Source organism: Capricornis sumatraensis, chromosome 4 (genome assembly GCF_032405125.1).
Source record: "Capricornis sumatraensis isolate serow.1 chromosome 4, serow.2, whole genome shotgun sequence".
NCBI lineage: Eukaryota > Metazoa > Chordata > Mammalia > Artiodactyla > Bovidae > Capricornis > Capricornis sumatraensis.
The window spans coordinates 162,391,281-162,413,920 of record NC_091072.1 but is presented as its reverse complement, the minus strand read 5'-3'; the positions used below and the strand labels follow the sequence as shown (position 1 = coordinate 162,413,920).

General features: G+C 56.7%; 1 protein-coding gene across 1 annotated transcript in view; it reads right to left on the bottom strand.

The window, feature by feature from the left end:
• TAFA5 (TAFA chemokine like family member 5) overlaps window positions 1-21,878 on the bottom strand; it is a 158,302-nt gene extending 136,424 nt beyond the window's left edge. Inside the window, exon 1 of the mRNA XM_068971565.1 lies at window positions 21,767-21,878. Within this exon, the coding sequence (XP_068827666.1) occupies window positions 21,767-21,878 (112 nt within the window). The remainder of the gene's footprint in view (window positions 1-21,766) is intronic.
• Window positions 21,879-22,640: the final 762 nt, after the last annotated feature.

Here is a 22,640-nt window from a genome sequence, read left to right as displayed (position 1 = left end):
CCCGCCAGATAAAGCACTGGCCTCTGGTGGGGGGCCTCCGCTCCTTCTTTGACTGAGTGTCAGCACTGCCCAAGCTCAAAGCCTCCCGGCCAGGGACACAGCCCCAGAACAGGACGACACCCGTGCACAGAGAGGCCAGGGACACAGCCCCAGAACAGGACGACACCCGCGCACAGAGAGGCCAGGCAGGCTGTCAGCACGTTGCTGTGGACACGGCCATCCCCGGGGTCCCCGAGCCCGGCGCGAAAGGCCCGCCGGCTCCGCAAGGGACCTGGGGGTTGGCGTGGGTCCCTCCATCCTGAAGGCCTCCCACAGTGACGCCCGTGCTGGGTTCTCTGCCGGCTTAGAGGACATGCAAGCTGGGCGGCCAAAGGCCTCAGGACAGGGGCACGAGGCGGCGCAAGAGATGTGAGCGAGTCACCAGGAAGGGGCTCGGAAGGGCCGCTCAGACTTGTGTAAAGCGTTCCCAACCTCCACCGGCACGTGCCGTGCCACCCGGTTCTGACCAACTTAAACGCAGGGCCATATCCACACCTCCACCCGGGGCCCAGCACCACCTGGTCTCATCCCCTCGGGCGGGGCACCTCGCCCACCTCGCCTGGGGTGTCGGGGCCGAGGTCGCTGGGGACGCGGCGGGGGGCACAGGGGGTCGGCCTGGAGGTGGGCCTGGGGCGTGAGGCTGGACCTGGGAGGTCAGCCACCCGGCTGCCCTGGGCAGGGAGGGGTCTCTGCGCTCAGCCCCTGGAGGATGCATGCCTGTCCACAGGCTGCTGGAGCCCTCGGGTGGCCCCGGACCCACTTCCCCAACCAGGCTGGAGGCTGGGGCTTGGCAGGGGTGGGCAGTGCTCCCGAGATGGATGACAGAGGGGCCAGCCCAGAAGAACGAGGCTGGCTGCACACAGGCCAGGAGTGGCCCATGGGGAGGGGGGAGGGGTCGGGGAGGGGCCGGATGAGCTAAGCCCTGGTGCTGTGAGGCCTCGGAAGACCTTGAGACTGGCAACGGCAATGGCAACCTTGACAAGTTCGGCCCCTGGGAAGAAGGAGCCCAAAGTCCCAGAGAACGGGTGATGGGCCCGTGGCTGTGGGGGAAGCCGAGGGCATCCGGTCTGAGGCCAAGGTGCCAGAGCATGGGGTGGAGTGGCCGGGGAAGGGTCCTCAGGCAGGGCCCCAGTAGGACTGGAAGCTGCAATGTCGGGGGCCGATCCCCACGCCTCTCCCGTGCTGGAGTCTCACCAACCTGGAGCAGCTCTGCACCGCGGCTCCCGGGCTGGGAGGGCCTGACCCCTCTCTCAGGGTCACGTCCACCCCGCCCTGTGAGAGGGCCCCTCTTTGGGCCTCTCTGGTTTCAGCCTAAGACTGGGAGCGACAGTGCCCACTTCGCCTGGCTCTGGAGGCTGAAGGGTGAGTCATCGGGAGGCTGGAACAGCCACTGTGATGGCCGGCAGTTGGCAGCCCTGTTGGTGTCATTTCAACCTTCTGAGCTGAGTCCCTAATGGACACTCAGAGCCTTAAACCCAGTGAATTTCCCCCTTTTGTCCTGTCTGCCAGAAAGCTCAGGTCTGAGTTCTGGGCTCAATTTCAGGGGCTCCCCTTGCCTGGGCCGGTAAGTCTCAGCTGGGAGGAGTCACCTGGCCCTGCAGGCTCCAGCTCTGCCCAGCCTGGATGTCACTCAGGAAGATCGAAAAAGCCCTCGAGACCTGGGCCATTTCTGTGGAGACAGGGCTGACGGAGTGGTCCCCTCGGCTCCTGCATGCTCTGCCAGGATGACAGACGGCTGCCAGGCAGGCTCACACTCCCACCGTCGACGCCCAGAAAGCCCACACTCAGAGGTCACAGGAAAGTTATACCCAACAACCCGAATTAAATTTATTAAGAGGTAACGGGTTTTCAGCGAATTTATTAATCAATTTGACAATGCCTGGGGATTGTAATATAAAAATAATCAGTTGGCCTTCTCACCAACGTGAGGCGCCAAGAAGGTGTCATTTAATTTTCCAATGCCGACTGCCACCGTTCCAAGCTTACTGTTGCATTAATTGAGATGAAAACTCTGCAATTTGGAATTCCAGAGGAGCATGTGTTCACTCCGTCTGGAGCCTGTGCGCACAGACGCCCATGACTTGGTGGTCCGCGTGGGGTTCCTTGCCCAGGGCGCAGGAAAGACCTTGAGGTCAGCTGTAACCTCGGGTCAACAAGGTGCATGCAAGAAGGGGCGCAATCCCTCTGGAGCTGCGCGCCTCACGAAAGGGAAGGAGGGCCGGGTCTTCCCTCCATCCTGCCCCACCCATGGCAGGCAGCTGAGAGCCCTTGTCCACACCAAGCCCACTCGGACCAAACATCCCTCCCAACGGCCCCCAGCCTCCCCAGGCCAGAGGTCAGCAGACAGACGAGGCTGTCCACACAGCGAGCCCCGACAAGACTAAAGAGCCCCACGCCAGGACATGTGCGGGCCCCCGGGGAGAGGCAGCCCCGGAGACCAGAGGCCGACACGGCCAGGGCCCGGTGTCAGCTGCAGCACGGACCCGGCTCCGAGTCAGGGTCTCAGCCTCCCTCTGCTGAGTCCCCAGGCTGACCTCTGGGCTGGGGAAGCCTCCAGTCCCGGGTCAGGAAAGGAAGGTGAGCAGGTGCTAGGCCCCGGGGACTCTCCGGAGGGAAGAAGAGCAGGTGGAGAGGAGCTGTGTTAGGACCAACGCTTGTGCACACAGACACACTGAGACAGAGAGACAGACAGACAGACACAGAGACACACACAGATACATATACACAGACACACTGAGACAGAGAGACAGACACACACACACAGAGACACACAAACAGATACATATACACAGACACACAGATACAGATACACAAACACACACACATACACAGAGACAGACACACTGCCACAGACACACACACACACAGACACACACACAGAGACACACACACAGACCCACACTGACACACACTGACACAGACACACACACACACACAGACACACAAAGAGACACATATACACAGACACACTTAGACAGAGAGACAGACAGACACACACACACAGAGACACAAACAGATACATATACACAGACACACATACACAGACACACTGAGACAGAGAGACAGACAGACACACACACAGAGACACACACAGACACACAAAGAGACACACACACAGACACACTGACACACACAGAAACAGACACACTGAGACAGACAGACACACACACACAGACACACACAGATACATATACACAGACACACATACACAGACACACTGAGACAGAGAGACAGACAGACACACACAGAGACACACACAGACACACACACAGACACACTGACACACACAGACACAGACACACTGAGACAGACAGACACACACACACAGACACACACAGATACATATACACAGACACACAGATACAGATACACAAACACACACACTCATACACACAGAGACAGACACACTGACAGACACACACACATACACACACAGAGACACACACACAGACACACACAGTGACACACACAAAACACACAGAGATACAGACACACTGACACACACAGACACAGACACATCAACTCACACACAGATATAAACATAGACACACACACACACACAGAAACACACACACACAGACACTCGACAAGCCATCTACGTTTTGACACCGTCCTCATCTCAGACTTTGCTATTTCCCTGTGGGTTTCTGTTAAGGTCTCCTCCTCCGAAATGACCACCTGTCTCTGGGAGCAGAGCAGGGGGCTATTTCCCGCTGGAGCGGCTGTGACAGGGAGATGGAGCAGGGGGAAGGAGGCGCGGGTCACCTTGCAGCCTGGACCACACAGATGCGGGCGCGTGCGTGTGCGGGCCCCGGCCACCTTCCCCACGTCCACGCCTGCACCGCGGCCACCACCCCGAGTCAGCTCCTTGCAGCCTGCCAGCCACGCTGGGCCCTGGGGACCCGCCCCTCCCACCACCAGCTGCAGCTGGGGGACGTCCAGCAGACACACCTCTTCCTTCCCAGAGCCACGCATCATCTGAGGACTTAGGGGAGCCCCCAGCTGGGGGAGACCCAACAGCGGCCACCACAGGGAGTGGGGAAGGCGGCACTCGGAGGCAGCTTCCCCTCCCACACCCCAGCAAACTGGCTCCTGGCACCTGCACAGGCAGAGGCCGTCCCGAGACCCCACGACACCCACCCAGGGCCTGCACGAGCCTGCCTCACGGTCGGCCCTCAGAGCTCCAGGAGTCCAGCGGGCCTAGCAAGCGAGCTGGAAGGGCAGAGTCTTTGCCATCCCAGGGGGTAGCACTGAACGTGACTTGGCCTTAGGAAGCTCATGCTGTGAATCCCACACTGATGAGCAGTTTCTCTGCAGACCTGGGTGCGGCAAGATCGAGCCATCTTCCAGCAGGATGGCCCTCGGGGCTTTGTCAACTGTCTCCCCAGGAACGACAGGCTCCTTGGACTAAAGGCATCCAGAAGGGCTGGACGCTGGATGGCACCACCTCCTGGAAGCCCGAGCCCCCTGGATGGTTAACAAATGCTTCTGGGGTGATGGGGCCCTGGGGAGCGCCAAGCACGGCACACGCCCCCAGGCTGCTCACTGACCAGCTTGCTCCCTCCAGCTGCTCCCAGTTCCCAAGACTCGGCAACCTCCGGCAACCAGTGAGTGTACAGTCCTGGCCACCCCAGGAAGCGCTGGGTGTCACCGCACAACAGACCACAGCCGTGCCCGTGCTGGCCAGCGCACCCCTCCGCTCAGGTCAGGGGAGGATGGCCCCTAAGGACCGAGGCTTTATTTCTCTGGTCCAGGTTGTGCGACACACCCTCCAGCCTCTCGCACACCCGGCGGTTTGGACTCCCTCTTCCCTCCCCCACTCCTGCCCCCGGCTCCTTCCCTCTCCTCACTGGCAACCACTGGCTCCTTCTCTGTATCTGTGAGGCTGCTTCTTTTTCGCTACATTCACTGGATTTCAAATAAAAGTGACATCATACAGTATTTGTCTTTCTCAGTCTGACATTTCACTCAGCACAGTACCCTCCAAACCTATCCATGTTGGTGCCAATGGCATTACTTCACTCTTCTTTATGGCTGAATACTCTTCCATTGTGTGTGTGTGTGTGTGTGTGTGTGTGTGTGTGTGTGTGTAAATACCACATCTTTATTCATTCAACTGCTTCCATATCTCGACAATTGTAAATGATGCTGCTATGAGCACTGGGGTGAACGTGCCTTTTTTAATTAGTGTTGTTTGGCTTGTTTTCTTTCTGGATATATACCCAGGAGTGCGATTTTGTGTTGCATGGTAGCTCCACTTTGAGTCTTCTGAGGAAACTCCATGCTCTTTCCCACAGTGGCTGCACCAAATTACATCCTCACCAACAGTGCAGAAGGGCTCCCTTTCCCCCACGTCCTCACTAACATTTGTTATTTGTGCTCTGACGATAGCCACTCTGACAAGCAAGAGGGGGTATCTCACTCTGATTTTGATTTGCATTCCCCTGATGCTTAGCGATCTCTGTTTGTTTCCAAGGCAAACCATTCAATATCATGGTAATCCAGGACTATGCCCTGACCAGTAATGCTGAAGAAACTGGAGTAAAACTGTTCTATGAAGACCTACAAGACCTTCTAGAACTAACATCCAAAATAGATGTCCTTTTCATCATAGGGGACTGGAATGCATAAGTAGGAAGTCAAGAGACACCTGGAATAACAGGCAAATTTAGCCTTGGAGTACAGAGTGAAGCAGGGCAAAGGCTAATAGAGTTTTGCCAAGAGAACACACTGGTCATAGCAAACACCCTCTTCCAACAACACAAGAGAAGACTCTACACATGGACATCACCAGATGGTCAACACGGCAATCAGATTGATTATATTCTTTGCAGCCAAAGATGGCGAAGCTCTATACAGTCAGCAAAAACAAGACCGGGAGCTGACTGTGGCTCAGAAACTCCTTATTGCAAAATTCAGACTTGAGTTGAAGAAAGTAGGGAAAACCACTAGACCATTCAGGTATGACCTAAATCAAATCCCTTACGATTATACAGTGGAAGTGAGAAACAGATTCAAGGGATGATATCTGATAGACAGAGTGCCTAATGAACTATGGACAGAGGTTCATGACATCATACAGGAGGCAGTGATCAAGACCATCCCAAGAAAAAGAAATGCAAAAAGGCAAAATAGCTCACTGAGGAGGCCTTACAAATAGCTAAGAAAAGAAGAGAAGCTAAAGGCAAGGGAGAAAAGGAAAGATATACCCATTTGAATGCAGAGTTCCAAAGAATAACAAGGATAGATAAGAAAGTCTTTCTCAGTGATCAGTGCAAAGAAATAGAGGAAAACAATAGAATGGGATAGACTAGAGACCTCTTCAAGAAAATTGGGGAAGTTTTCATGAAAAGATGGGCACCATAAAGTACAGAAATGGTATGGACCTAACAGGAGCAGAAGATATTAAGAAGAGGTAGCAAGAATACACAGAAGAACTGTACAAAAAAGAGCTTCATGACCCAGATAACCACGATGGTGTGATCACTCACCTAGAGCCAGACATCCTGCAATGCAAAGTCAAGTGGGCCTTAGGAAGCATCACTACGAACAAAGCTAGTGGAAGTGATGGAATTGCAGTTGAGCTATTTCAAATCCTAAAAGATGATGCTGTGAAAGTGCTGCACTCAATATGCCAGCATATTTGGAAAACTCAGCAGTGGTCACAGGACTGGAAAAGGTCAGTTTTCATTTCAATCCCAAAGAAGGGCAATGCCAAAGAATGCTCAAACTACTGCACAATTGCACTCATCTCACATTCTCAAAATTCTCATGCTCAAAATTCTCCAAGACAGGCTTCAATGGTATGTGAACCATGAGCTTCCAGATGTTCAAGCTGGATTTAGAAAAGGCAGAGGAACCAGAGATCAAATTGCCAACATCCATTGGATCATTGAAAAAGCAAGAGAGATCCAGAAAAACATCTACTTCTGCTTTATTGACTATGCCAAAGCCTTTGGCTATGTAGATTACAACTAACTGGAAAATTATTCAAGAGATGGGAATACCAGACCACCTTACCTGCCTCCTGAGAAATCCGTATGCAGGTCAAGAAGTAACAGTTAGAACTGGACATGGAACAACAGACTGGTTCCAAATCGGGAAAGGAGTATGTCAAGGCTATATTGTCACCCTGCTTATTTAACTTCTATGCAGAGTACATCATGAGAAATGCTGGGCTGGAGGAAGCACAAGCTGGAATCAAGATTGCCGGGAGAAATATCAATGACCTCAGCTATGAAAATGACACCACCCTTATGGTAGAAAGTGAAGAGGAACTAAAGAGCCTCTTGATGAAAGTGAAAGAGGAGAGTGAAAAAGTTGGTTTAAAAGTCAACATTCAGAAAACTATGACCATGGCATCTGGTCCCATCACTTCGTGACAAATAAATGGGGAAACAATGGAAACAGTGACAGACTTTATTTTGGGGGACTTCAATATCACTGCAGATGGTGACTGCAGCCATGGAATTAAAAGACTCTTGCTCCTTGGAAGGAAAGCTATGATGAAACCAGACAGCATATTAAAAAGCAAAGACATCACTTTGTCAACAAAGGTCTGTCTAGTCAAATCTATGGTTTTTACAGTGGTCATGTATTGATGTGAGAGTTGGACTATAAAGAAAGATGAGCACCAAAGAACTGATGCTTTTGAACTGTGCTGTTGGAGAAGACTCTTGGGAATCCCTTGGACTGCAAGGAGATCCAACCAGTCCATCCTAAAGGAAATCAGTCCTGAATATTCATTGGAAAAACTGATGCTGAAGCTGAAGCTCCAATACTTTGGCCACCTGATGTGAAGAACTGACTCACTGGAAAAGTCCCTGATGCTGGGAAGGATTGAAGGCAGGAGGAGAAGGGGACGACAGAGGATGAGATGGCTGGATGGCATCACCGACTAGATGGAACCCATGAGTTTGGGTGAACTCCGGGAGTTGGTGATGGACAGGGAAGCCTGGCCCTCTTTGTGATGGGGTCACAAAGAGTCGGACACGACTGAGTGACTGGACTTGACTGAACTGATGATTAGTGATGTTGAGCATCTTTCATGTGCCCGGTTGGTCATCTGCATTACCTCTTTGGAAAAATATTTATTAGGTTCTTTTGCCCATTTTTTAATTGCCATGATTTTTTTTTTTAAATGTTGAGCTGTAGGAGCTGTTTATATGCTGGATTTCAATCCCTTATTGATCATACTATTTGCAAATATTTCCTCCCATTCACTATGCTGTCTTTTCAGTTTGTCAATGATTTCCTTTGCTTTCAAGTATAATGAGGTCCCATCTGGTTATCTTTGCTTTTATTTCCTTCACTTTTGGAAGTAGCTGCAAAAAGACATGGCTAGTGATTTATGTCAAGGAGGGCTCCACCTCTGTTTTCCTCTAGGAGTTTTATGGTATCCCGTCTTACATTTAGATCTTTAAGGCCTTTTTCTTTTATTTCTGTAAATGACAGTTTCACTTTTTTTACATGAATTGTCCATTTTTCCCAGCAGCACTTATTGAACAGACTGTCTTTTCTCCATTGTATCTTCTTGCCTCTGTTATCATGTATTAATTGACCATAAGCGTGTCGGCTTATTTCTGTGCTCTCTGTCTTGTTCCATTGATCTGGGCACCTGTTTTTGTGCTAAAGCCATGCTGCTTTGATAACTGAAGCTTTACAGTATAGTCTGAAGTCAGGACGGGCGATGTTTTTCTTTCTCAGCTCGGTTCTTCGTTCTCAAGATTCTTTTGGCTATTCAGGGTCTTTTGTATTTTCATACAAACTTTAAAATCGTTTGCTCTAGTTCTGTGAAAACCCCCATTGTATTCTGATAGGGATTGCGCCGAATCTGCAGATCACCCTGAGTAGTACCGTCATCTTAACAGTACGGGTTCTTCCAAGCCCAGAGCACGGCCTGTCAGCCCCTCTGTGCGTCTCCCTGGGTCTTTGTGTCATCTTCAGTTTCGTTCATCAGCACCTTCCAGTTTTCTGAGCACAAGTCTTTTCCTCCTCAGGTGGGTGTAGTCCTAGATATTTCATTCTTTTTGATACAATGACAAATAGGATTGCTTCCTTAATGTTTTCTAGCATTTCACTGTTAGTGTATAGAACTGCGAGAGATTTCTGCCTGTTAATGCTGTACCCTGCAGCTTTAACAAGTTCATTGGTAAGTTCTGGAAGTTTTCTGGCAGCGTCTTTAGAATGTTCTACGTACAGTATTCTGTTGTCTGTAAGCCATGATAGTTTAACCTCTTTCCCAATGTGGATTCCTCGTATTTCTTTTTCTCCTCTGATTTGCCGTGGCTAGAACGTCTAAAACCATGTTGACTAAAAGTGCCGAGAGTGGTCACCCTTGTCCTGTTCCTGACCTTAGAGGAAATGCTTTCAGCGTGCCACTGTTGAGTACGATGTGGGCTATAGGTCTGTCATATATGGCCTTATTATGTTGAAGTAGGCTCCCTTTATGCTCTTTCTGGGGAGTTTTTTCTTTATGATAAAGAGATGTTACGTTTCACCAAAAGTTTTATCTGCATCTATTGAGGTGCCCATATGGCTTTTATTCTTCAGTTTGTTAATGTGGTGTATCTGCACTGATTTGCAGACATTAAAAAACAAGGAAACCCCACTTGACTGTGATGCATGATCCTTTTAATGTTCCACTGAAGTCAGTTTGCGAGTATTTTGTTGAGGGTTTTCATGTTTATGTTCATCAGTTATATTGATTTGTAAACTTTTCTGTGTGCTATCTTTGTCTGGTTTTGATATCAGGGTGATGCTAGCTTCATAGAATGAGTTTGTTAAATATTCCTTCCTGTGCAAATTTTTGGAATAACTTCAGAGGGATAGGGATTAACTCTTCTCCAAACATTTGGTAGAATTTACTTGATGCTAAAGCTGAAACTCCAGTACTTTGGCCACCTCATGTGAAGAGTTGACTCACTGGAAAAGACTCTGATGCTGGGAGGGATTGGGGGCAGGAGGAGAAGGGAACGACAGAGGATAAGATGGCTGGATGGCATCACTGAGTTGATGGACGCGAGTCTGAGTGAACTCCGGGAGTTGGTGATAGACAGGGAGGCCTGGCGTGCTGTGATTCATGGGGTCGCAAAGAGTCGGACACGACTGAGCGACTGAACTGAACTGAACCTGTGAAGGCATCTGGTCTGGACTTTTTCTTTGTTGGGATTTTTAAAATTGCTGATTCAATTTTCTCACTGGCAATTGGTCAGTTCATATTTTTAATTAATTAATTTTAATTGGAGGATAATTACAATATTGTGATGGTGCCTGCCACACGTCAGCATGAACCAGCCACAGGCACGCATGTCCCCCCACCCCCCCCGAATGCCCCTCCCCCCACCCTCCAGGCTGTCGCAGGGCACGGGCTTTACGTCCTCTGCGGCATTCATCAACTGCCACTGCCCATCTGTTACATATGGTAACATATATGCTTCAAGGCTCTTTTCTCAGATCACGGTACTCTCTCCTTCTCCCACTGAGTCCAAAAGGCTGTTCTTATGTCTGTGTCTCCTTTCATTCCCTGCACAGAGCATCACTGGTACCGTCTTTCTAGAGTCCACAGATGTGCATTAACATATGGTATCTGTCTTTCTCTTTCTGACTTACTTCATTCTGTACAACAGGCTCTAGGTTCCTCCACCCCATTAGAAGTGAGTCGAATGTGCTCCTTTTCATGGCTGAGTAATACGCCACTGAGTGTACGCACTGCAGCTTCCTTACCCGTTCACCTGCTGATACATGTCTAGGTTGCTCCCACGTCCTAGCTGTTGCAGTCGGTGCTGCGGTGAACGCTGGGGTGCAGGTGTCTTTTTCGGTTCTGGCTCCCTCAGGGTACATGCCCCGGAGTGGGATTGCTAGTTTTTCAAGGAATCTCCATAGTGCTCTCCACAGTGGTTGCATCAGCTTGCATTCCCACCAACAGTGTAAGAAGGATCCTTTTTCTCCACACCCCTTCAGGTCGTATTTTCTCTCTTCCTGGTTAGGATCTAGGGCACTGGAGCCTGCCCATCGAGTGGTCCCCAGTAACCACTCGGGCCCCAGGGCCCAGGTGAGTCCCCTGCTTGGTGACACCCCATGCTGTCACACATCCTCACTGGGGAACAGAGTGCAGTCCGTGCCACCCTGGGGCCTGGTCTCTCCTGGAGACAGTGTCTCTGTGGACCTGTCCCTCCTGCCGATTTAATCTGGGCCCTTCATGCTAGCAAGCCGTCCCCACAACCTTCACAGCTTTTCTGAGCCTGACGATGGTCTCAGGGACCCTGACGCACCGGGAGAGGCGACGGTCCGCGCCAGGTGCGCTCAGGCCGACAGTTCTGCAGATGCAGTGCCAGACGCCAAGGCTGCTGGGATGCCTCTGGGTAAAGGCTGGCCTTCAGTCCCCAGGCAGCACCGCAGGCTGGTGGCAGTGCTGGGCGGCCCTGGTCAGTCAGCCGGTGACCACCCGACCCCACACCTCATGGGGAGCAGGTGTCTCAGAAGTTACTGGCAAGACCCAGAGCTGAGGAGTCCGGCGCAAGTGTGTGCTGAGTCACTCAGTCCTGTTCGACTCTGACCCCACGGACTGCAGCCCCTCAGGCTCCTCTGTCCATGGGATTCTCCAAGCAAGAGGACTGGAGTGGGTTGCAGTTTCCTTCTCAAGGAGATCTTCCCGACCCAGGGATCAAACCCACATCTCGTGTGTCTCCTGCACTGGCAGGCGGGTTCTTCACCACCAGCGCCACCTGGGAAGCCCAAGGAGTCCCGAGCCTGGCTCACCTCCCAGCCTCTGCACACGTGGGGAAGACTGGGAGTCACGGTGGGCCTCTGAGAGCCTTGGTTTCTCCTTCTATAAAAAGAAAACCATATTGCCCATCTCCCACTTTGAATATCACAAAGCACAAGAAATCTGGCACCTCCAGCAGCAGCTCAAGAAATGTCCTTCCTGGAAGGGCTGCAGCCTTGTGTGTGGGTTCCTGGGCACGGGAGCTTCTAGATGCAGCTGGCTCAACTCCAAAGGCAAATGTGTGTCCCAGCTGCAAGCAGGCATGCCCACAGTGGGGGATGGCACCCATAGTTGCCCTGCTCAGCAAGCTCACAGGAGGCTTGGGGCAGGAAGTCTGCAAGGCACCCAAGCACCCAAAGTTTCCCCAGTGCACACCCTTGGCCCCAGCCTGCCAGCTGGAGGGAGCCCTGCAGTGGCCTCCGAGATCCCATTTGGGAGCCCCCGCTGTGACCATGCTCTCCTCCCCCAATCCCTCCACCCCGCCCCCCGAATCACAAATCTCCTCTCCGAGCCTCCCAGGTCCCTTGGGACCAGCTGGGGGTCCCAGAAGAAGGTCCTGCTCTGTAGCCCCCTACCCGCACTGGGACCCTGGGTGCACTCCTGACTTCCTTCAGTCCCACTGTCCTCTAAGATGAAGAGCAGTATCGAGCTGGGAAGGTTGCCAGGTCCACCCAGGAGCAAGTGGACACTGTCTGCTGCGTGCCTGGAGGTCCATCCGTCCACTGGAACTGAAGCTGAGCGGCACAGGAGGGCTGGTGCCCACCTCTCCCAGGACGGCCCGTGAGAACCAGGCAGCCTCACTGCATGGACAGCCCTGGGGTGACAGCATCCGTCCCTCTGGGCAGCAGGTCTGGCCTCGGTCACCAAAGCCCTGGGAGGTGGAGTCTGCCAGGCTTGGGGAAGGCTGGGGGCTTTCTGCAGGACCCTGGGTGGACCCTGGAGGCAGGCTTCCACGTGGGAGTCTGGATGGGGCAGGGGTGAGAGGCGCCACAGAGGGGAGAGTCCAGGGGCAAACGGGGCCTCCATTAGGGTTACAGGCGGGCAAAAAGACGAGGCGCCAGCCACGAGGACCCCGGGGCCTGGATGACCTGTCTCCTCTCGGAACTTTGTTGTATTAAAAGGTTGGTAAAGGCTCTTTCCCCAAGCAGGTAAGGAAGTCAGGGTCAAAGCAGGTGGGTCCCTCCAGGTCCACCCCACGCCCATCGGCCACATTTGCTCAGAGCCTTTTTCATACACACGTGTGAATGGTTGACAGTGGTAGTCAGCCCAGATAAGTCACCTGCAGCACCTGCTCTTTGCAGGCCCTGACCCAGCGACAAGGACAATATGAACACCGGGAAGCCCAGGTCCTGCCCAGAGTGGGTCCCAGCCAGGGTAATGGCAGAGCCCACATGGCTAGAGGCTGGCGGGCCCAGAGCCCCTGCCTCTGGGGGAGCTCCTGTCTGCTGCTGTGAGTGGAGACACCCCCACCTTCCAGACGAGCCCAGGTCACAGGAACAAGACCTGGACCTGCTCACATGTGGCCACGCTTGGCAAACATGGGCCCCGAGGACCCTGAGTCCAAGCCCACGAGGCCCTGCAGGACAGGGCCAGCTCCTGACCCTCCCACATGGCGTCCGCCTGATCCCAGGAGAGGACGTGCTGAAGCTTCAGCCACTCCGATGAGAATCTGACTGGTGAAGGCCCAGGTCACCCAAAGCCAGAGCTGCGTCCTGCCCAGTGCTGGCAGAGGACGAGGCTGCACGGAGCGTCCACCATCACAGGTGGCCTGGCCCGCCCCGGGGAACTTTCTAGGCCCCAGAGAGTCCCACCGAGGACACTCCGGTCTGCCACCTCTGCTTGGCGGTGCTGAATCAGGCTCCTCTGTCTCTCAGAAGTGCCTGCCCCTTCACTGGCCCCAAGAAAACAGGGGGAGCAAAGAGCATATCAGGTCTGAGGGGTCAAACCAGGGCAGTGATCACGAGGGAGGTGCCTGTGGTGTGCAGACTGTTCTCCAAGGGCCCCGGCCCCACGGGCAGGCCCATGGCCAGAGGCGGGGCTGACACACTGAGGGAACAGAGGTTTCTGGGTGTCCTGCCCACTTCCCAGTGCGACAGAGAGAAGCCTTCTGCCCCCTGAGATGGTGACGGCAATTGGAGCATCTTGCAGATCTCCATGACGACCGCATCTGATGAAGCTGCGTGCATCCCCCCCACACACACTCCAGGCCTTAGAGCTGGAGGCGGCCGGCCGCCACCCCGCCGCCCCACGTGGGCTCCTGCTGCCCCTGCCTCTAGAAGCTGCCCCCTTTTCATCCCGGAACCTCATGATGAACACCAAGCTAAGACAGACCGAGCACCGACCGCCGCCAGCAGACGCATTGCTGTTGACCATGGAACACTCATCTCGATTCGGTCGGAGTCTTTGTAAAGAGGCACGGGGGTTGCCACGTCTCTGGGACCTTGGTGTCGGAAGGCCTAAGCCTGCGAGAGGGTTTCAGAGGCGCTGGGTGCCCAGGCCAGCCTCCACCTCCCAGCATGGCGCCCTGTCAGGGCCACAGAGCCCCCCACATGTGCAGGAGAAGGAAAGAGAAGCGATGGACTGCAGGGAAACTTGGGGCAGACCCGGCGTGGCTCCACAGCCGGCCTGCTCCAGCCACCAGAGCAGCCGCGAAGACCATAAATTAGTATCAATTAATTAACACGAGCCCTATCAACCCATTAATGGCATTTAGTATATCCGGGGAAGTGCTACCAGGTAATGGAGCTCCTGCAGAGAAACATAATTTAGAAACAGTGCCGGGAGGGGCCACTCACCTGTGTCCAGCGGCAGCCAGGGCGGCGCGGGGCACCAGCGCTTCAGCTCTGCAGCTTCCTCACAGGAAAGGCCTCCGGAGAACGGCCCGGGTCCCCCAGACCCAGGGCTTCAGGCCGTGGGTGTGCTCTGGAACCCTCTTCCTCAACGCTCAGTAAAGTCAGATGTGAGTCAGGTCCTGGAGAACCTGCAACGCCCTTCCCCTCACCCAGGTACCTTGCAGCAGGAGACGCCGGACCTGGCCCAGCTCCAGCCGACCTGCTCCCGGGCAGGTCAGCCAGGCCAGGACGACCCTCCGTCACTGCGTCACCGCGGACTTTAGTGAGTGAGCTTGGAGATGCTCGTAATGCTGGCACTGACTTTCCTCAACAGTAGATGAACTCTCCCAAGCGAGCTCAGGAGAAAGCCGCCCGTCACAGGCCGTCAGCCAGGACCCTGGGGGCACCTGCCCCACCGCGTGAACCAGCCTCTCGTGCTAGACTCCCGAGACGCCAAGACGGGAAGATGTGACCCACCTGGGCGACAGGGTGTCCTGAAAAGCTCGGAGCCCTGGCTCCCCACTTTGTCTCTGCAGGCACTCAGTTCTGGCTGTCCTCTTGGAAAACCATGCTGCAGCCGTCAGTAAACCAGAGGCGCTGCGCTGAGCACCCTGCCCTGGAGAGGCCGGCCGTGACCATGAGGTTGGGGGTGGGGTGGAGCCTCGACAGCCGGATGAACAGGGAGCACGTGGTGAGGCAGAGGAGCCGGCATACTCGGGGGAGGCTTCCTGGAGGAGGAGGTCTCCAAACCTGGGGGTTGGGGGTGTTCCGGGGACCAGTCCAACTCCAGGTTCCCGCTTCGCATTCGTGACAGCACGGTGGGCAGTTACCGCGGGAGGGGCCCCGTGGGCAGCAGGACATTCCAGTGAGACCAGGTGTTCAGGAGAGAACCAGCACACACACGTTCTCACGGAGGGAGCCCGGGGTGCAGGCCCCAGAAGACACCGCCAGGCTAGGACAGAGGGGCGGAGGGGACCTCCCTGGGCAGGAAAGGTCAGCCGTGACGGTCAGGCCCTGAGTGATGTTCGTAGGGAGGAGCGGCGGGTGCCAACACCATTCTAAGGGGAGCCGGGGCGGGGAGCTCCTGGCAGCCAGCCTGGAGACAGTGGCCCTCTGAGAATGACGCTGATGTGTACACGAGGAACTCCGCTGATGGTGCTGCAGACAGACCTGGAGGATGGCGAGGGGTGTTTGGGAGAAGGACTTCCAGGAGGCTGGGCACAGGGTCAGAGCCAGAGGCTGTCCTCAACACAGAGGCCCTGGTGGAGGCGGGCAGGGCAAGAGAAAGCTCCAGGGATGGAAGGGGGTTCAGGGCCAGAGCCTGGGGCTGAGCAGCTGGGACGGGCTGAGGCTGGAGAGAGGCCGGGCAAGGACCCAGAAGAACGGGGCGCCAGGCCCACGGAGAGCCCCCTCCTCTGCTGCCTCTGGTGTGGACCATCCGGCACCCCCAGGATGCGAACCCAGGAGGCCACTGTCTCACCTGTCTCTGTATCCACATGCTCCCCAACTCCCTGTCCCACGGACACATGGAGGCGGAGATGCGGGGGCTGGGTCTCCCCTGCTCCTGCCTCCTTCAACACACTTGGAAAGACAGCCGGGTCCCTGGGTGGAGCCCCTCCGAGGCCAGCCCTCCAGGGGGGAGGCTGACCCCACAGCAGGTGGCACATCAGGGCCTGGGACCGACCGGGAGGCGAGAACAGCATGAGAGGAGTGTGGTTTCTCCAGGGGCATCTCACCACGGAGCCGCCATCCTATCAGACCCAGAACCCCATGCCCGAGGATGCGGCGAGGCCCCGGGGGAGCCGGAGGAATCCCGCCGGCCTCGGTGGAGACGCCCGACTCTTGCCTGCCACTGGCACAGATAAGGAAGTGCCCCAAAGCCTGTGGGCGCCCTCCACCACGTCCGCGGGGTGAAGGAGGGATGGGGCTGGCTGCCCAGAGCCACTGCCAGTGGCCAGGATGTTTGCAGGAAGCTGGGCCTCGGAGACAGTGTGTGCGGCCTGCTGGGAGCTTCCGTCAGCGTCCCTCCAGGGTGGAACCCGCACCGAGGGGCCCTTGGAGGGAGGAGCAGGCGGCTGCTGGAGGCCTCCCAGGCGCTGCGGGCACCCTGGGGCAGGCTGCGCGGTGCTGGCCCAGCTCTGGGGCCTACGGATGGCGTGCCAGGCTGCAGGGACAGACGGACCCCCCTGCCCCAGGCACTCTCGGCCCCGGGAGCCAGCCCAGGCCACAATCCTCCAAATGCACACAGCCCGCAGGCCCCGCGGCCGCCCCCCGGCGCACAGGAACCTGCCCCACGGCCCCCTTGTCAGCTGCTCTCCTCCCCGCCACTGGGCCGGCACCCGGGGCTCTGGGTGACAGGTGGCGTGCGGTGGAGGTCATTAACTCCAGAGCACCACGGCTCTGATGCAGAAACGAGCCCTTCTAACTCAGCGCAGCTGCGGAGCTATATAAAGAAATGGGGATTTTAATGTTTGCTTTTCTTCCCTTTTCTGGTGCCACATTATCATAACATTTTCCCATAATTACGCCCATAAAAGTCACCTGAAAATACTTCATGCCACAGAGACTGATCTCCATACATCACTCCGGCAACGTCGAGGGGCAGGTCCGGAGCAAGGAATTCCAGGGCACGGGTCAGCCCGCACGCTTGGTGCCCGAGGCTGAGCAGCGGCACATGGCCTCCTTCCTGGCTGCGCTGTTTCCCGGCCTCGATGAGAGGGAGGGGTGCGAGGCCCCCCGGGGGAGACCTGCAGGGTGCAGCCCCTCCTGGCCACACGAGCGAGGGGAAGGGTGGGGGGGCACCGATCTGCCTGGCTGGCTTCCGGGGGCAACCCCTCCCCACCTCACGCCCACCCTGGGCATGGAGTTCCGCTAACACACACCCACCAACAGGTACCCTGTCTCTCCATGGTCGAAAGAAACACACGGGGCACATCTTCTCCTGCCAGAAATTCATCAAATAAAAAACTCAGTAGGAGGGAAAAAAAAGACAAGAAATAAACTTCTGAATGGCATCACTTCATTAAGTTTCCAGTACTTTCAATTTTACCTCTTGGAAAATCCCAGAAATAAAATGTGAACAGCAGGAAAGTGGCCTAATCTCTCCTAAATATGCAATAAATTGTATTTGTAAAGAAAACGCAGCACCAGAGAGCCTACGCTTGGTTAGTATTCTAATGGATCAACAACAATTCAGAACTTGTTTGTGGTAGTTGTGTGTGAACGATGACACGAGACTTAACTTGAAGCTGCCATTCAATCCTGATGAGATTTATTCTGAAAAAATCAAAAGTCAAAAACAGAGGCACACTGCCTCTCCCACCCTGCTCCCTTGTACTTTAAAATACGGACTTCCCTCCCAACATTTACACGCTAGGAATGGCTGTCCATCAAGCCTGTCCAAATGGGGGACTCACAGTCTACATGAAAGCACAGCCTTCTCCACCTTTCGGATTAAATCCTGTGCAGGAATATCAAGTCAAGGCTTAGGGTCCTAAGGCAGCCTCTAGCTCACCATTCTCTCCACCTCTCTCATCGTTATTACAGCCTGACTCGACGAGCTGACTCATTGGAAAAGACTCTGACGGGAAAGATTGAAGGCAACAGGAGAAAGAGGTAGCACAGGGTGAGATGGTTAGACGGCATTACCGACTCAGTGGACACAAATTTGAGCAAACTCCGGGAGACAGTGGAGGACAGAGGAGCCTGGTGTATTATAGTCGGTGGGGTCGCAGAGTCAGACATGACTTAGTGACTTAACAACAAACGCTGCAAGCTAGCACGAGAGACCGCATCTTCGAGGTCTTAGGACGAGCACAGCATACAAGCAAACCGCTCCGGTTTGGCCAGAGCTGTCCCACTCTAGCCAAGAACCGAGTCCAGACAGACCTCTTGGCTCTGGATATGCTAAGGGGAAGAGGACCTAGGCCAGCACTTTCCAAGCCGAAAGGACAGAGATCTCCCCCCTCCAGGGAGACGGAGAGTTTCAGGGTCTCATCTGAGCTCTTCACCTCCCCAGGACGCCTCTTTGCCGAGCGCCCAGCCCTGCTGTAATGGGAATGTACACAGACATGGAGTACGCATCTTGAAAGAAAGCCATCGAGGGCCCCATTCCCCTTCCTGCTTCTCCTGGCAATTCTTCCCCAACAGGAGAAAATGACAAGGCTGTGTCACTATAGCAACTAACCTAATTGGTGGACTGCAGGTCTTTCTCCAGCCAGAGGGTGGAGCCCATGTCCTTAAACATGAAGCTCAGCAGGCTGCAAAAAAGCCAGGCTTTCAGGGGCCAAGAACAGCAGAGCACCCCTAACTGAAAACCAGGCCAGGAAATATTCCAGTTCTCTTTCAGCAGTGCCAGGAAGTGAACACCTTTTGTGCTGCAGCAAAATGCACAGATTGAACAGGCAGGATAACTGAACCCTGTATGGTGAGTTATCAGTCTCCCTAATTAATGATATAGACAGATCTTCTCCAAAACACAAAAACATTTCGGGTAATAAAAATCCTGACAGATAACAAAAACAATTTACAAACACGGATGCTAACTATTCTTCTTCATCCCAGATATACTGGAAAAGAGAATGAAATCCCAGGGACTGTTCCATTTGCATTTTATTTGCTTTATCAATTTTAAAAAAAGGAGGGGGGGGTTCTTTTTTCTCCAAGACTGCTGTTCCAAGCTATCAATCATTATTATGTCTATTTCGAATTTCAGTGCCATGCGTTAATTTCTCCAAGTGCATATGTCTACTTCCTATTTTACCGAAAGGTTTTAATTTCCCCAAGTGCCTTTCTGGTGTAATGGGGTGTGTCCACAAACGTTACCTTATTGTCAATTATCGGATTCCATGGAGACAACCATAAAAATGTGGTGAACCCAAGCTTCCACTATTAATGATTTCTGCCATTCTGGATAATAAGACGCTTTTTACCACATGTCCTCGTCTTGGTGGAAGAGCTGTTTCTAGAATGCCCTGGAGGCTTCCGAAAGGCAGCCTGAGTGTCCCACAGGACCTCGGGTTCCGCCAAGTGTCTGAGCAGCGGGCACAGTGCACTCTGACCCCCGCCGGGCGCAGGCGGCCGTCTGGCAGAGGTGTGAGTGTCAAGATGGCAGAGAGAGGGGGTTCCCTTTCAGGTTCAAGCAGTGCTGGCGCGGGGGTGGAGCGAGCAGCGGCTCCACACAGAGCGGAAGGCGAGAAAGGAAAGGCCCTGGCTGGTGTACCTGGGGCGGGAAGTGTTGAAGCCACGGGCGGAGGTGTCACACACTTAACAACAATTAGCGGTTGATCTTTTCCCCACCCCGAGGGCGGCCTCCCCAGCCAGCCTGTGGTGGCCGGGTTCTCACCGAGATATTCTCCCCAGAGCCAGCAAGGGACAGCGGCAGCGGACGCGGACAGGGACACAAATCGCCTCCCAACAGGGGCGGTTGTGGTTGTCCCCTCTCCCTTGCCGCCACCAGGAAGTGCATCCACATGGCCTCTCCTCTCCAGCCCCGAGTTTACCTGCCCCGGCCCGGGCACCCTGCCCCAGGGTCCCGAGATGGCCGCAGGGAGCTGGGGAGAGGACGCAGGCCTCCTCCCTCAAGCCCCAGACCCCCTCCCCCTCCAGGCAGACAGCCCCGGAACGCACGAGGAGAGGCCCCTGGGTGCCTCCCCAGGGAGGCGGTGCCAGCCCGGGCAGCTGGGCTTGTGACCCCGCAGGGAACCTTCCGGCTCCGAGACCCCTCCCCACCGCAGCGCGGCTGGCAACTGTAGGGAAACGCACAGCCCGGCTCAGACCAGCCACCCCATTCCCGCTCTGAGCACGGATTCCCCAGGGTTCCGGGTTGGGGGGTACTGTCGGAGGACGGGGCACCCGCGCGCACAGGGTCTCCATGGCCCGCGGCGGTCCCATTTTGGAGAGCGCGAAGGCTCGGGCTGGAAGCTAGGAGGCCGAGCGGGGGCTGCGAGGTGGTGGCGGGGAGCGTGGTACGCCGCCGGCCTCTCTCTCTCTCTCTCTCTCTCTTTTTTTGTAAAGAATCCATATTTTTCCATCGCCTCCCGCGCCCATGGCAATTCTCCATGACAGGTGCTTCTCAGCGCCCGTCCCTTCCTCCTGCTGGGGTGGGAAGGGACCCGGACCCTGTGCCAGGCGGCCGGCGGGGGAAACCTTCCCCACCCCCAGCCCTCGCCATTCCGGCTGGGAACCCATGCCCGGACGCTGACCACTCCCCACCCACCCCAACCAGCCGCGAACCCGTGTCTGGAGCACTGACTACTCACCCCCACCCCAGTCCTTAGGCTCCATGTCCGACCACCTCCCATTCACGCAGTGCTCAGCCTGTGCCCCTGACACAGCGCACCCCGACGCAGCCAGGCAGACCCCAGCCTGTGCCCCAGGCGCCCACCAACCCGTGCCACCCCAGCCCCGAGCCCGCGGCCCCGCGCCAGAGCCACGAGGGTCACCCGGTTCGGGTCCCCGGACGCTACCCGCGAAATGCCAGCGGCAGTGGGCACCCCACCCCTCACTTCTCTGTTTTTAGGAGAGCGCCGGCGAGCCTGCTTCCCTGCAAGCCAGCAGCTCCAGCCGCGCGTCCTAGCCCGAGCCCCGCTCCTGCCCCGGGCGCCCCGCTTCGGAATCGGCCGCCGCGTCCCCCCCCCCACCCCGCCACGTTCCCCGAGCGAGTGTCGCCCGCGGAAAGCCCCGGGTAGGGCGCTTCGCCGCCACCCCTGGCAGCGCTACCCGCCCGCCCCAGACCCTCCGCCGCCTCCGGAGCGCGCGGCTCGGCCAAGAAGCCGCCGGCTCAGCTCGGATCGTGGGCCTGGGCCGGGAGCGGCGGCGGTACGCCGGGCAGCCGCGGGCATCGCCGCGTAGGGACGCGCCGCGCCACCCGGGGCCTGGCGCCCGGGCCCTGCCCCGGAGTCGGGGGAGGGAGGCTCAGCGCTGGCGCCGGCCTCGGAAGTGCCGGACCCCCGTCCTCCTGGCCCAGCGGAGGGCCGGTGGGGACCCGGGGGACCGCGCGCCCCGAGCTCGCAACTCCGCACGGACTCCGGGCGGCCCGAGGGGCGCCCCGCCGGAGCCGGGGCCCGGGATCGGGGGCCGGGGCCGGGACCCGAGGGCCGGGCGGGGGCCCGGGCCGCGCGGTACTCACTGCAGTAGGCGATGAGCAGGCTGGCCAGGATCATGAACGCCCAAAAAGTTGAGGACATGCTGGGCAGGGCGGTCGCATCTTGCCGGCTGCCGGTCCTGGGCGATGGCGCCATTGAAGCCGCGGCGCCCGCGCGGGGGGCAGCAGCGCGTCTCAGCAGCCGGCCCTGCCCGCGCCCCCGCGCCGGCCTCCACGTGCGGGCCCCGCGCGCGCCATCCTCCGCCGCCGCCGCCGCCGCCGCGCCCGGGCTCCGGCCCACTGCGCCCCGCGCCGGCCCGCCCCGCGCCGAGCCCGCGCCCGCGCCCGCGCCCGCGCCCGCCGAGCCCGGGGACGCCGGCCCTGCCGCTCTGGGCGTCGCTGCGCGCAGGATCCAGGCGCGCGGGCCACAGAGGCGAGGGGCGCTCCCGAGGCGCGTGCCCGGCGCCGCGGGGGCCCAACGCGGGCCCTGGTACAGGCGGGGGAGTCAGGCGGCGGAGGGGACAAAGCGCCCGAGCCGCGCCTCTGGGTGGCGACAAAGACGGCCCGCCGCGCCCGCGTCCGGGGCCCCTCGCGGGGAAGACGGGCGGCCAGTGTAAAGTTTGCGGACCGGGCCGACTGGCCCGCCAGCCCTCGGGGCCCATATCCTCCCCTGCGTGCGGTGCTCGGTCCCCGACCTTGCCGGGGGTGGGGGCACCGCTCTTTGTTCCAAGCAGAGGAGTCTTTGGACCGCTGTCCCAGATGGGCCTTGTCTTTTCTGCTCAGAGTTGAATGTTGGCGTCCTTCTACCCCCAGACAGCACAGCCTTGGCCCCGTGCAGAGTCAGCTGAGTTCCGGCACCCGTAAGGCCGGGCACACGTCCCAGGAGCCCTGTCTTGGCCCCTCTGAAGCACCCCCCTTC